The sequence below is a fragment of the Enoplosus armatus genome (genome assembly GCF_043641665.1).
Source record: "Enoplosus armatus isolate fEnoArm2 chromosome 15 unlocalized genomic scaffold, fEnoArm2.hap1 SUPER_15_unloc_1, whole genome shotgun sequence".
Lineage (NCBI taxonomy): Eukaryota > Metazoa > Chordata > Actinopteri > Centrarchiformes > Enoplosidae > Enoplosus > Enoplosus armatus.
In genome coordinates, this window is record NW_027261189.1 from 36,889 (window position 1) to 51,610 (window position 14,722).

The window sequence follows — 14,722 nt, forward strand, 5'->3', positions numbered from 1 at the left end:
GAGGAGGAGAAAGAAGGTTACGAGGTATTTAAGTGAAGAAAAACGGAGGGAGTTAAAAAGGTGAAGTAAAAGACAGGAGGTGGGAGGTAAAGACAAGGCCAAGCGTCTGGCTGGGTGTGAGGTAGGAAGTGTGTGGAAAGTGGCCGAGGCGGTAAACAGGATGCACTTAGGCAGCAGACTGAAAACACACACACACACACACACACACACACACACACACACACACACACACACACACACACACACACACACACACACACACACACACACACACACACACACACACACACACACACACACACACACACACACACACACGGAAGGAACAGGCACTTACATCTGACAGTCCTGGTCGTCTTCAGCCTGAAAGTGATACGTTCTGTCGTCTGAAACAAATGACACAACAGGAGAGAGAAGTGGGAGGGGGAAGAGAGGAGAACATGGATCAAAGAGCAGTGGAGCTCTGAGCGATTCCCTGCGGAGGGCTTTAAAGTATCCTACTGACCGGTCACGCTGAGGGTGAACCTGTTTTAGCTCTTATTTCTGTCTTCATATGTGAATCACTTGCTAATAACCAGACAGACTGAGAACTATTTTTTTTTTTTACACCACTGTATCCAAAGCTACATAAACTATGTTGTGTCTCCAGTGGCTGAAGCTCAGCCTCTCCAGCTCTTATGTGTGGATAAACTTCCCAAACCTTAAATGACTGTAAACCGCAATATCTGTTGCATGTCCTTCCCCTTCTCTCTCTCCACATTATTTCCTGTCATCTCTCTACTGTCAACTTGGTAATAAAAAAGGCTTAAAATGCCCCTAGAAAAATACTTTAAAAAGGTTTTATTAGCCACATCTCACAGTCAAACCAGAAAAGAAAAAAGCTGCAATGGGATTCCAAATGAACTGTTAAGTGTAAGTTGTGAAGTCTGCAGCATGTACAGCTTCAAAAGTGCTTAAATTCAATTATCATATATTATTAAAAAGTGACTATGACTATTAGGGTAGAAACAATGTCAACAATTATTTTCATTAATTGATTTGCAGATTTTCTTTTCATTAAATGACAATAGCAAAAAATGTCCTTCACAATTTGACTGAAAAATGACTGAAACTGTTCGATTATCAAAATAGTCCAGCTGTAAAGTCTTTTTGTTTGCTGTTTCCTTCTAGGACTGAGACTAAATGCTAGATTGAGATGTGCTGGATGTGTTAATATACATATTTTTAAAGACCAGCTTATTTTTGGCTCACTGCTGTTCGCTAACTAGAAAGCCATTTGAAATCCACACTGCTGCCTGACAAATCTCGGCCTGCTGCTGCCTGGATGAATGGAGCTAATTAAAACGAGGCATTTGAGTGCAACATACATAGATTGGGGAAAGAAGAAGAAGAAAAAAAAAAAAGGGAAAAAAGAGATGGCTGACTGTGAGCACAGATAAAAAGATGAGAAGGAAGGCAACTTACGGGATATGAGGTCAAAGCTTCTCTTCTCCTCAGGATTGTGTTTCACCTGGCAGGTGAGCAGGTTGAGTTTAGCTGGCGGCCGGTTAGCCTGCCAGAGAGGGAGACGAAGAACAGAGGAGGGGAGGGAAGGAGTCAGGGAGAGTAATAACAACAACATAAATGAGCGAGAGTGTTGTGTTTAGCCGTATCTGACTGCTGCTGGAGCCAAATGAAACATCTGATAAGCTGCTACGTGTGAGATGAACTGTGTTAGTGAGTCGAGTTGACCGGGCCGGGGCTCAATCTTTATATGGGAACAAACGGAGTTCAAGTTAAAAAGAGACTCAGCTGATGCAAGGTGAATGTTCGGCCTGTGCTCTCTGTTGCTGTCTGTTAATATATTCGTGGTTAATGGGTGAAGATAACGAGCGGCTGGGGAGAAGGCCTGCAGCCAGGACACGGAGACAAACACAGCGCTGTTGTTTACGTACTGTGCCGTGTGAGATGGTGAGGTATCCGTTCTTCGCTGTGCACTTTCTCTTCTGCCACACTTTCCTCAACCTGTGACACACATAAAGACAGTGATAAGTACGTCACAAACACAGTGGCAACAGACACTTATAAAATATTTAATATGATCACATGTTACAGTACAGAACACATGCATTAGTTATGACACATAGGCTGAGCAGTGTATTCATATGTATGCTATCATTAGTTCCAGAGCTGAAACAATCACTCGATTAATTGATAAGAAAACTAATCTGCAGCAATTTTGATAATTAATTAAATATTTGAGTTATTTTTCAATGAAAAACATCAAATATTCTCTGGTTCCAGCTTCTCCAACATGAGGATTTGCTGCTTGTCTCTGTTTTGTATCACTGTAAACTGAAAATCATTATTTGGACGGTTGGTCAGTTAAATTTGAAGATGTGAGCGTGGGCTCTGCGAAACTGTGATGGGCATATGTTGCTATTTTGTGACATTTTATAGACTTTTACAATTACTAAATTAAATGGGAAGTAATCATAATGAAAATAACTGTAGGCTAAAATATGTGTTTCTTATTTTAGTGTATTTATAACACATTTTAACCTCAGTACAAAATAAAAACATACGTCTACAACCATCATGTAAATCAACCAGGCATTTTTTCACCTACAGTAGGTTAGGTAGGTAGTAAGTTATTTTAAAAGCTCACCCGTCACTTTTCTTGTAAAGGTACCCGCTGCGTTCGGTGCCGTGCTCCTTGTTGCCCTGCGGCTGGTGCAGGCTGTAGGTGGTGCTCTGCCGCACCTGTGAATCCTGGGAAAACACACACAAACAAATAGAGACGACAAATCAGAGCCTTTATACAAATATGAAACAAAATAAAAAAGCAGGCGCTTTTTTTTGTGGATTTGCAAATCCACACTGCAGTCAAGTCGGAGCCAGTAAAGCATTAAATAGCTCCGATTTACGCTTCTGGGTCTCAGGCTCCTCTGAGGATTTCGGAGCAAGTATGAACAACAATAGAAAGATTGCTGCTGTGAGCCTGAATGATTTTGTACACGTGGGGATAAGAAAATGAGAGGAGCTTTTACACCAGATTCTGCAACAGCAGGCGGGCAAAAGCTGTCATTAGCATTTTAGTCTCAAATCTGAAAGGATCAAAAGATAAAACACATTTTCATTATAAACCTGGATTTTAAAAGATTTAACAGTCAATGATTTATCTTCTAGATATTCAGGTTTGAAAGCAATGGAACAACAACAAGGACCAAACAAAGGCCAGATGTTTGTATGAGTGATGTCATTTCCTTTCTGGAAACACTACGGGAAACAGAGAGGACGACTTCTGAAGGCCGGCGTTGACGGGGCTTTAATGGTTTTATTGGTGTGTGCTGTTATCAGCAGACACACACGCACACACAGCAGACAGGATAATCTTGGTAGAGCAGAAATGCAGCTCCAGCTCTTCTCATTGAAAAGTCATTTTAAAATAAAAAGGACAACTTAAATGAACCAAAGCACTGAAACATGGCAATGTCATATTTGAACAGAAATATGGATTATCGGCTGTAACAGCCGACAGAAAACAAACTATTGATCTTACATTACGACAGAAGCAACACCACAATGAAAACAGGATGCAAACAATCACAGAAAAGGTTTTTGTTCAAGAAGTCCACTTACTCTCCTAGACTTGTTTCACAAAAGACGGAGGCAGAGAAGGAAAGAAGAAAACAATCTTCAGGTGAGACCGGGAGCTGCAGCATATTTTACAGTTCGCTAAGCACAGGGCTGGGGTCAGTTAAAAATCATGTCCACTCATTCAGGTGGTGGAGAAAATGGAAAATAGCAACACATGTTTGGAAAAAATAGGAAAAACCTCAGCCTTTTCATGACAGATGCTCTTGAATCAGCTGACACATTGTTTGTGTGGACCACAGCCCTGATAGAGTCCTACATTAGTACCAACCACGTTCAAGTTAAGAGGTCAAAGAGCTGTGAATTATTCAGGATTGTTTGTATCAAATATAATCTGATTTTAGAGCAGATTTATCGGAATTAAGCCAATTCAAATGGGATATTTGACTGACATTGAAAGGTCATAGAGGACTTTCAGCGCCACGTGTGTGTTTGTGAGTGTGTGTTACCTCCTTCTGCTCCACCTGTAGTGCTGACTTGAGGACGTCTCGTAACTGAGTCAGCTGTTTCCTCTCCTCATCCTGCACCTGCTTTATCTGCCGTAATGGACAGGATCAAGAAAACAGGAGAGAGAGAACAGAGAAAAAAACATATGTGACAGGATTGTTGGAGTCGAGCGAAGGGAAGAAGAGAAGAGAAGCTGCTGGTTTTCTCACCGTGTGCAGATCTGTGGCCAGTTTTTCTATGGAAGGTTTCAGGTTGTCCACGGCTTTCAGACCGTCCTGAAAGAAACTGGACAGGGAGCACATGAAGTTAACACAGAAACTGCCACAAAATGGGTTTGCAGTTAGATGTGAGTGACTTAAGTTATATGAACTGACACATGACAACACAAATCGAAAGCCCTCAACAAATTTCCCTACAACTGTAATATAACTAAACATGTTTTTCGGGTTCGCTGGAAACAGTTTAAATGAGCATAATATTTGTAGGTCTTACTTGCACTGTGCGTGGAAGTACTTGATGAGGTTCTGCAGCAGGTCCACCCCCTTCTTGATTTTGATCTCATTGACTTTCAGGAGGTACTGTAAACACATTGAATACAGATTTAGTCAGAAAGGGTGAGGCTGGGTTCAGTCAGAGGGAAAGGCCACTCGGGCTCGATCTCAAACATATACATCCCTTTCAACTTTACTTTCAAAGTAGAAATCTTCATCTTTCAAGTAAAGTGTTATGAAAGTAAAAACATCAAAGGACACATACTAAATTTAATCTGAGATTTGTATTCCAAAAGGTTACACAGCCATTCTGAAATATCTATGTTTGGCAAAGACGGACATTAAAGTTTTATAAACCACTGCTACCTGTTATACACACCATTAACTGTGTGCAGTTATTTTATGGTCCATAGTAAACATATTTAAACAAACTGCGACCCGACTCCCAATCATTAGCCCGACTAACCTCGCACATCTGCAGCTGGAAGAATCTCCTCTCCTTCTCCATCTCTTCGGCGATTTCCGCCCCACTGATTTCCGTCCTGATCATCCCGTGTTGCCTCGCGTGCTCCTTCTTCTCCTTCTCTATCTTGGTGCTGGCAGGAAGTGACATCACAGGGGTCAAAGAGCACACGGCACATCCAGGACAGCACCACAAACGCACAAAAAGTGTGACTATTGTGTAAAATCAGCCCTGTTGCTGAGTGAAAGTTTATACTAATTAAATGGTTATTAAGGGGTAGAGAGGTTAGTTTTAGCTATAGGGTTAGAAATGACTGGGATTTGGGGGGTTTATGGTGTAACAGTAATGTCATTGTGTTTGTGTAGCTTCATCTAAACCACCCAGGTAGTACGCAGTCTTAATTGATTAAATTGAAGGCATGTGATATGTTTTTAAGTTCTGTTGTCGGGCGAGGCAACTTTACTATTCAACGTCTCCTCATGATGGAAGACAAGCGTGATCACTTGTCTTCCTCTTACAACACTTCCACAACAACACCTACATCACCACCACCTCACCCCCGTCGTAGGAATAAAGCCGTCCCTGGAGAAAGTGATGTTAATGGAGGTGTCTTGAAGACATTACATCCTCCACAGGGTCAAACACTGAGGTTTTCCCTCCAGACAACAGAACTAAAGAAGCCATTCAGATGCACAGCAAACAGTCATCACAGATTTTATAGCATTGCATTTCCAGATGTCCAATATACTGAAGTAAACACACTAATTTTGTGGAGGAGAAACATCTGGATAATTGCATTGAAATGGTTGGGGGGAAAAAATCTGTGTAGTTTGAACTTCTTAAATCAGAATTGCTAAGAGAGGGGTTAAACTTTTCCATCATTAGCATAAAGCTTGTTAGCAAAATCAAGCACTTCTTGTTGTTTCTCACTGATGATGGAAATTGAAACCGGTACATAAATCAGAAGAAATTAGAAAGCAGATGTCAGACAGTGGGAATTACTTAAGTCAGCAGTCCTCATCCTGTATGTTATAATTCAAATCAAAAGGGGAATCTATTTTTATACATAATTATTGTCCATTAAGTATTTGGTTATGTGTAGGTATTATTATGTAGAGATGATTAAGGTTGAGTTTGGGGTTAAACGGTCAGGGATAGACCTAGGAGGGCATGAGCAAATGTTCTGGTGAAACCTTTCACACGCCAGGCTGCCTGACAGTCAGAACTCAGGGCTGATTTTTTCACAAAACCATAAACTCTGCATACAGTCACAGGCAACCAGGAAAACACACCACACACAGGAGGGGAGGAGACACCAATCCATGCAACAGGGCATTCTTTTCCATATGCTGTTTTTTTCATGACAGCATACTCGCTACAAAAAGGATGCAGCAGTTTGTTTCCTCTCAAAGAGACGAGTATGTGTCGGTGACCGCTAGCCGCTCGAGAGCTGTTCATGTGCGTCAAGACAGACTTCACTCCCTCATGGTCAACTGTGTCATCCGTCTGACCTGCTAGGCTCAGTGCAATATAAATACAAAAAGGCCATTCCAAAACTCAACAGGAAAACTAAGAGGAAAGACCAAAGTGGTGGGACTGCATGAGCCAACTTAAAGCATTCTGTTATAATATATAAAACTAGTCTCAAAGGGAATACTTAGACATTTTGGGAAAAATGCACTAATTTGCTTTCTTGCCGCGAGTTAGACGAGAGCCACAACATGTCGTTTTTACATGTTTTTTTTACAGATGAAACAAACGAGATGTAGCGTGTTAATTAGTGAGCTTTAGTTGTACTGGTAGGCGGATTTTGTTCAATTTGAACAGAGCAAGGCTAGCAGTTTCCCCCGGTTCACAGTCTTAAGCTAAGCTAAGCTAACCATCTCCTGGCTGTAGCGTGGTATCGACTGTCTCATCTAACTTTCCGCCAGGAAGCAAATAAGCGTATTTTCTATTCCTTTAACAGTCCTTCTCAACTGTTACTCCCTATATATTGTGATTCATGAAGTCTCACCACTTTATGAACGAGAGAAAAAATACAGTCTTCTGGATTCTTGCTGTTGCACAATAAGTGTCCCTCAAGCAAAGTGGTGTGTATTTACTTCTTTAGTTTGACTGCACGCCCAGCTGGGTTTCCCACTTTAGTCTGCAGCTACAGGCAGGATACTACAAATGAAACATTTGGCATGTTCACAAAGGCTGTGTAATATGGTGCTGCTAACAAATGCTAACTTTGACTTGAGGTTTGTTAGTTTAATGACAGTAACTGTGAGTCGTGATGGGAGGAAACGCAATTAAAGTCAGTTTCCTTTCTCTCTTTGGTATTCTGAAAAAAGGAAAGCAGTTTGTTTTTACCAATCGTCTTAGACATGGTTGGAAAAACCGGAAACAATCAGCCTTAAAAGACACAAACTGTTCTGACAGCATTTAGTTTTGGTTGTAAACTCGCCATTTTGCCAGAGTGAACAAGCCAAATTGAATTTCATTGCGAGCACACTGCTGGTCTTTGTCAGGACATGAATCTTGAGCCCTGACAGCATTACAGCATCATCAGGGCTGCGACTAATAGAGAGACACATGTTAGCCAGGCTGTTTGGCCGCCAGCCAAACTGACAGTTGCTCAACTGATGATTGGGCTGAGGATCCATTCACTTTCAGTCCTGTCAGTTCAGGGAGTGATTCACCAATTGGAAAGATACATTCTGCATTCAAATTTAGGAAAATTGGTCTGATTTTAGTAATTAGATTTCAGATTAAACACTCCTCCTGAATGAACAGCATCCAAAGTGAGACAACTCCCGACCCGCAGACTGAAAACAGAATTCAAACTCGGGTGTCGGATGCGAAGAGCTTGCAAATCAAATTAGGTAATCAGAAATCAATTAATCTCTCTGCGTCTGTGAATATGAGAACAGTCTTATTAGCGTGACAGCAGAGAGATAAGAGACGGCCAGAGGATCACTGATAAAAGAAGAGTGGGCAGGACATGTCGGGGTGTTTGGTTGGTTTTCCCAATCAGGCAGAAAAGTGAACTCTATTGATGGCGTCTGTTTGCTATCAATAGAGTCAAATCATAAGAATAAGTTGGGACGGTCAGGAACGGTCACATAGCATCCGGCTGAACTCTCGAAGTCAGTACAAAGCCCGTACTGTCTGATCGAAACGGTTTGGAGAGAAGATGTATTACCCTTTCAGTAAAGAATGTCCTTTGCAGCTTGTAAAATATATGAAAGTGCTATAAAACGTCATGTGTTCTTTGCATGCACATTCACAATGGTGTTGAGGCGGAAAGGTGATGGTGAGGGCTGGTTATTCACATTATCAAGGATGTGTTGACAGATAATCACATGGGGTTAGAGGGGGAGAGCGGTTAGTCGAGACAGAGACATGACACATACTGCACATTTCAACATACTAACTGACACACGTTTGGTAAGTTAAGACTAACTAGTGCTGCTGAATTTAAACTAATGATGACTGTGTAATCACAAGGTTTTAACCATTGGGTCAACATGTTGCACAGTTTTAACTTGTGAACTAACAAACCATCAAATGTCTGGTAGTATACATATTAGGTTTCTTACACTTTTGTTTCGTAGTCCTTCCAGGCTTTGTCAAAAGGCTTTTTCAGATCCTGTGAGAAACAACACAAAGCAGAAATTGTAAACAATAGTCTGGGATATAGTGCTGAAATTATTGTTTATTATTTTTGTTGATGAATTGATCAGTTAATTGTTGATATGACAGAAAGCTCCAGGACAGTTACTTAATGGACCCTGTGGTGAGATGTGTGTGTGTGTGTGTGTGGTTGCAGGTGTGTGTTTCATCACAATGTGAATCAGTAAGTTGAATCATCCTCCTCACAGATGCACAGAAGCCCACAGCTGTCTCAGCAGGGAACTGGGACAGGTTATGCTGGAGGGTTTTAGGATAAGCATACGCGCAGTGCGATCATTTTTTGGCATTCGATTCGATTCCTCTAGTCACACCGACAACAGGCAACGCTTTCGTCATGGGTGTGCTTTCACATCAGCTGCTTGAGCAAAGCGCTTGATTAAACAACATCCCTAATGCTGCGTGTCTGATTAAACAGTGATTAGGACAAACAAAAGCAGACATTACTGGGTGCAATTGGCCGTGTCATTCCCTAAAAAATGCATTTCGACAAATGAATTGTTACCCGATACCAGAGCCAGAATGCTCAACTGCTTTCAATGACAACAACAAATCATCAAGAGGATTATGACACATTTAACTAAAATGTTGATTTGTAATTAAACACCAAAAACTACAGTAAGCACCTGCTGAATTATGCATGGAAGTGAGGTTTTTATCCAAAGAAAACTCAAACCCACACAAACATTTAGCACTTAAACCTTAAGCAGCACTCATATCCGGCTTACTGTGCATTTCTGTGCCAAGCCAAGGAGCACTCAGCCATTCAGTCAACCAGCTCGAGGGCAGAAACCACCAGAGGAAAGAGAGCATAAAATACTATAAAAGTACAAAAGGAGCTGATGACCAAAGTGAAAGAAGTTACGAGCCTGTGAAGAAGAAAAAAAAGCTCAAGCAAATAAGGAAGCTGCTATAAAAACGAACTGCAGGTCAAGAGAGAGCCAGAAAGAAAAGAGAGGCTGAGCGGAAGGAAATGTCAGAGCCAGAGAGAGAAGAAAAATGGTAACAATGGCTAAAAATACCAGATCCAGGCACCGCTGGGCAGAGAATGGCAGAGCAGAATAGGCCAAGGCACAGGGCAAAACACTCCCCGAGAGAGCAGCGAGCTCTTTGTGCCCTGATTCCCTGTCCGTCTCAATCCAAAGGACGGAGGAGGAATGTCATGCCCTTGACAAGGGCCTCCATTTGTTAACGTATCACTTCTTACTACCTACTACCTCACATGTCCAGGAATAGCACTTCCTGTTACACATTCCTCACACCTTTTCCCACCTCAGTAATGAATGTACAACCTGGTCGGCAGCAACGAAGGCAGAGTTGAGTTTGGATCTGTAGTACTGGTGCATTTTTGGATTTGGATTTGCATTTTCTGAAAGGGCCGGGTTCATTTTACAAAAAACAAAACATTTTCTCACTTAACTCTGGTGATATCTAGTCATACAGATAGTTTTGGCTGTATTTGGTTTTCAGATCCCTCTGACTCCACCGAATACAAAGGAATAGAGTGGTTTGAGGTGCTCACAGTATTGAAAAATTACGTTTAAAAACAATCTGGCAGACAACTTGTTGGACCCTTTAATCTACCACTTCTGCTATTTGTAAATCCTTGGTTCAATAACTTTAAAAACTACTGATGCTGCTGATGTTTTAGTTTATAGTCTGCAAACCAAACTAAGGAAAAGCCTTGATTAGTAATCTGCTCTTATCTAAAATCTCAAAAAGCGAGCATGCGTGGGTGGTTCGGGTGTTCACGACCCACTGAAGCACAATGAGACAGTTTACAGCTGGACTCGCATCACCGCTCACTCCAAAAAGCTTTAGACCACAGACCTCTCTCCTAACACTCCTTACACACACAGACACAGACACAGACACACACAGACACACAGACACACAGACACACAGACACACAGACACACACACACACACACACACACACACACACACACACACACACACACGGTGGGTTCTGCAGCAACTATCCAGACACTGTAACTGATTCGTGATAAGCTGATATGACTCATGGTGGGTTAGAAACACAGACCGGTCAATAAGCAGAGGATGAGAGGCATGACATCATGCCGGCGTCCACTCAGAAAGTCCGCTGTTAGCAGAACAGTCTCGTGGACTCAGCACTTTCCATTTTCCACTGACTGGAGTGTGTGTGTGTATGTGGGTGTGTGTGTGTGTTTATCTTCAGTAATAACACTACTGGGTCTTCCAGGGACCCCACCCCAGCCTTTTTTGCTAGTACTGCACTGACTGAACTGTATCCTGAGTAAACACTATGTCAAATTTGCTTTTTACAGTAATTAAAAAGGCAGAAACTGATGGCAGCCTAAAAAATGACAATTCATTTTTTTTAAACACATGAAATGCCAGTTGCCCTCTGTGGTGAAATGACCATGAAGGTAGATGAGGTGGAAAATGGTGGGTTTTTAGAGAGTAACAGCAGTGACAGGTTGCTAGGTGGTAGCCCTCTAATCACAGAGCCATTAGCAGCTGCCTCCCTCGGGGTTAGTTCATCGCACTCATAGCCGAAGACCGCACTAGAAGAATATTAACAAGCTCTGAGTGAACAACGGCCACCAGAAGGCCATTAACTCCTGACTTAAATCAAATGAAAGGACTGGTGACTATTATAGCTGCCACACAGCTGAAGTAATTGCAGAGCATTTTAAGATATCAGATTGCATTTTTTATGCATTGAAAGAACATTAGCAGTTACATTTTTAGGCTTACGTCATTTATACACTTCATTCCTCAAAGAGATGTTCCTGTTTTCCTGGCTGTCTTGATGCTTATCACTCTCCTAAAAGTATTTTCCTGCCTTTTTACATGCCCTCTGTATGCTCAGTCACCTTGTTGCTGCCTTCTATGGGGAGAAAAGAGTCTATTTATTTATTTATTTACAATTTCCTGAATGTGTGGATTGGGTTACATTTGTGTGTGGAGTACTGAGACTCTTTTCACAGCCTCTGATACACAAACACATGTTGTGTTTAAGTGCTGTTTGAAAACTGGGACGTCTCACTTTTCAGCACGTTTGTGAATTTGAAAGGCGTTTTCCCAAAAAACATATAATAGTTTGTCACCCTTTTATCAGACAATATTTATCAGACATTTATTTAATTTTGTATTATGTAATATTTCGGTATGGTTTTAATTTTGGCAACTTCAAATTCACTGACTGTATATATACAGTATATAGAAAACTGTTTAATCAAGTTTTATTTGTAAAATTGTTTGTCAAATTGGTTGGTATTTGTTTGTGGATTGGAAAACACTATAAATACTCATAACAGATTTATACATTTGTAAATCTTGTTTTTACCTGTGGATCATAAAACACACATTTGTCATCAATATTGAGACTCATTTCTCTCCATAGACTTCTCTAATCTTTTAAATAAATCTCTCTTCCTCCATGCCAACCCATTACTTCATCTTACTCTCTCTCCTCTTTCCAGCAGTCTAAACAGGCCATCATGCAGGTCTGGACTTCTTCCTGCTTTCCCCTCTCCTAACAGGTACTTCCCCTGGGAGAGGACAGGAGTGGAGAAGCCGTATAATGACAGAGGAGGAGGAAGATGATGAAGGGGAAGGGAGGGACGAGGGAAAGCCCTCAGGCCGTGGAGGTGAGCAACAGGTTGGGGGGGGGGGTCATTTCCCTTCTAGATGACTCTTTCTGTAATTGTCTCCTTCCCTGAATTCTTCTGACAGTTTAGGCTTAATGTCTGAGGTTTATTGTCATCACAACAGTGGTGGCATTTATGTGAGTGTGTGTAAATGTGTGTGTGTCCTGAGGTATAAAATAACCAGCTCATTAGCTCCATGTCATTGGGGTAATGAGAATCATCAGAAGACTAATGAGCAATAAGTGGGTAAGCATTACAGATGTGACTGGAAGCCACAGCCAGACTGGAGAGTGAGGGGTGGGGGGTGACGAGGACAGAGTGAGGGAGACGGGGAGAGAGAGAAAGACGAGGGGAGATAGTAGCGGTGTTAAGAGAGAGACAAGAAGACAAAGAAAGGAAATCAAGAGAAAAGCAGATAGAAGCTGAAAAGAAAACATCGCACTTGAGAGACGCGCAAAAGAGCGAGAGAAGAGAAAGGACAGTTCAGAGGTCGAGACAGAGCCAAGTGGCTGAGGGTCATGGGGACAACCGGCGTTTCTATGGCAACCAGTCTCATTTCAGAGCTGGCTAAATCGTATCATACCTCGTGGAAACCGCAGCCAATCATGTGCCTGGAGAGTGAAAGGTTACAGACCGTCACGGACAGTAACGAGTGCTGATTGCATTACAGCGCTGCACAGCCTATTAACGAGAGTCTGTCTGGGTTTAGTCCGGCTGCGGGACGCACATGACTGACTGACTAACTAATGGGTTGTGTCAGTATGTAGGGCGGTAGGGCTGTGTATTGAACCTCAATCTGAACCTCAATACTTTTTTGATAAAGACTGAAATGCATCTGTAGAACCAAGCACCGAAAACTGTCAAGTGCTAAAAGCTGGCATTACATGTCTGGTCATATTTGTTGTTTTGTTTACTCTTTTTCTAATGTAATTAAAAAAAACTGTTCTCAGAGTCTTTGGGAGGCAGAAATGACTGTTAGTCAAGTCAGAAATGCATTGATTGGATCATAAACGCCAACATCATCCATGTGTCACTGGTTACTTGTTCACCTTGATGCTTTATGCAAAATTATGTGATGCTGAGTGTGGGCCCCATACCAACACTTTTTCATGTGTTCTGTTGAATAATCACAGGCTCTCAGCTAACACTTCCATACATTATGTTGACCGATTTTAGACTCCACACGTTATGGAGTGACGATAACCTCCATGCTGACAGTTTAGCATAACTTTCATCATGTTGAGTAACTGTAGGCATCGTGCTAATACTTGAGATGACTCAACTCTGCTGAAGGCAGGTGTGGTCTGGCAACTATTTCATCATCCATCTATCTAGTCAACTCAACTTTGACTTTTTATGGAAACAGGGGAAAGTGGCCTGAGGTAGATCAAAGCAGCTTGTTAGCGAGACAGCAAGACTTCAACGATGGCAATGATTGTCAGGGTTGCTTCAAACCACTTTGAACCAGCAGCACGGCCTCTAGGTGCAGTTAGTAAGGCTTTTAACTCTTTAAAGATTAGACCACAGCCTGGATGAGCATGTTTTGATTATATTTATATTGATTTTTGTATTTAATGTGTAATTAGGCTTAATCGCTGCCAAGAAAAAAAACAGCCTTCAGTGTCAATCAACTGGTTTGTTTTGTGTTAATAACAGTTCCCTCCACATGATGAGAAAAAGGGTGATTTCAATATACAGATCAGTTAACTTTTATGTTTTCATTTAATCACTTTTGACACATGGATGATTCGCTTGCATCAGTTAAATGAACATAACTGTCCACTCTTTCATAAAACTTTTATTTCTTTAAAAGTCACTGATGATTCAGCATGAGGCTGAACTCTACTCGTCTACTTGTATAACGCTTCCCGTTCAGCTGTAACACAAAACCGTGCTGTTTTGTTGACTTACCCCTTTGACTCCCTTCAGGTCTCCTTTCAGCAGGCTGTCCAGAGGAAACGTGATGATGTTGTTCATGTTTTGGAACTGGAGGAGGGTGAGGAGAGAAAACAGATAAGAGTTGAAAGGTTACATCAGAGGATTTAAACCTGCAGGAGAGTGAAAGTCGCCACCGACATGTAATCCTGTTAGTGTCCTGTGTGTTGTTTTGAATGTGTGTGTGTGTGTACAGTGTGTCCAACAGGAGAAGAGGGAGGCACAGGTAAAAATACTTATTTTATCTTGAGTAAATGATGGTGGTAAGAGGCTAAATGAGGTAAAATAATGAAATCTCTCTTATGTCTGAAAGTTTGAACCCTCAGCACCATTTGTACCATCTTTTTAAATCACTATGAAATCACATTTTCACATAATTTAAGTCAAAAACATAAAAAGATCCATTATGACACAAGTAACTCCCCTGTTAGTTACTG

General features: G+C 41.5%; 1 protein-coding gene across 1 annotated transcript in view; it reads right to left on the reverse strand.

Moving 5' to 3' along the window:
* The window catches only part of LOC139307120 (arf-GAP with SH3 domain, ANK repeat and PH domain-containing protein 2-like), a 56,202-nt gene that overhangs the window by 12,593 nt on the left and 28,887 nt on the right, over nucleotides 1–14,722 (reverse strand). Inside the window, exons 4-13 of the mRNA XM_070931005.1 lie at nucleotides 14,262–14,336; nucleotides 8,622–8,671; nucleotides 5,041–5,170; nucleotides 4,576–4,661; nucleotides 4,293–4,368; nucleotides 4,086–4,172; nucleotides 2,648–2,751; nucleotides 1,935–2,004; nucleotides 1,465–1,552; nucleotides 338–386 (exon numbers count right to left, since the gene is read on the reverse strand). Coding sequence (XP_070787106.1) covers nucleotides 338–386; nucleotides 1,465–1,552; nucleotides 1,935–2,004; nucleotides 2,648–2,751; nucleotides 4,086–4,172; nucleotides 4,293–4,368; nucleotides 4,576–4,661; nucleotides 5,041–5,170; nucleotides 8,622–8,671; nucleotides 14,262–14,336 — 815 coding nt within the window. The remainder of the gene's footprint in view (nucleotides 1–337; nucleotides 387–1,464; nucleotides 1,553–1,934; nucleotides 2,005–2,647; nucleotides 2,752–4,085; nucleotides 4,173–4,292; nucleotides 4,369–4,575; nucleotides 4,662–5,040; nucleotides 5,171–8,621; nucleotides 8,672–14,261; nucleotides 14,337–14,722) is intronic.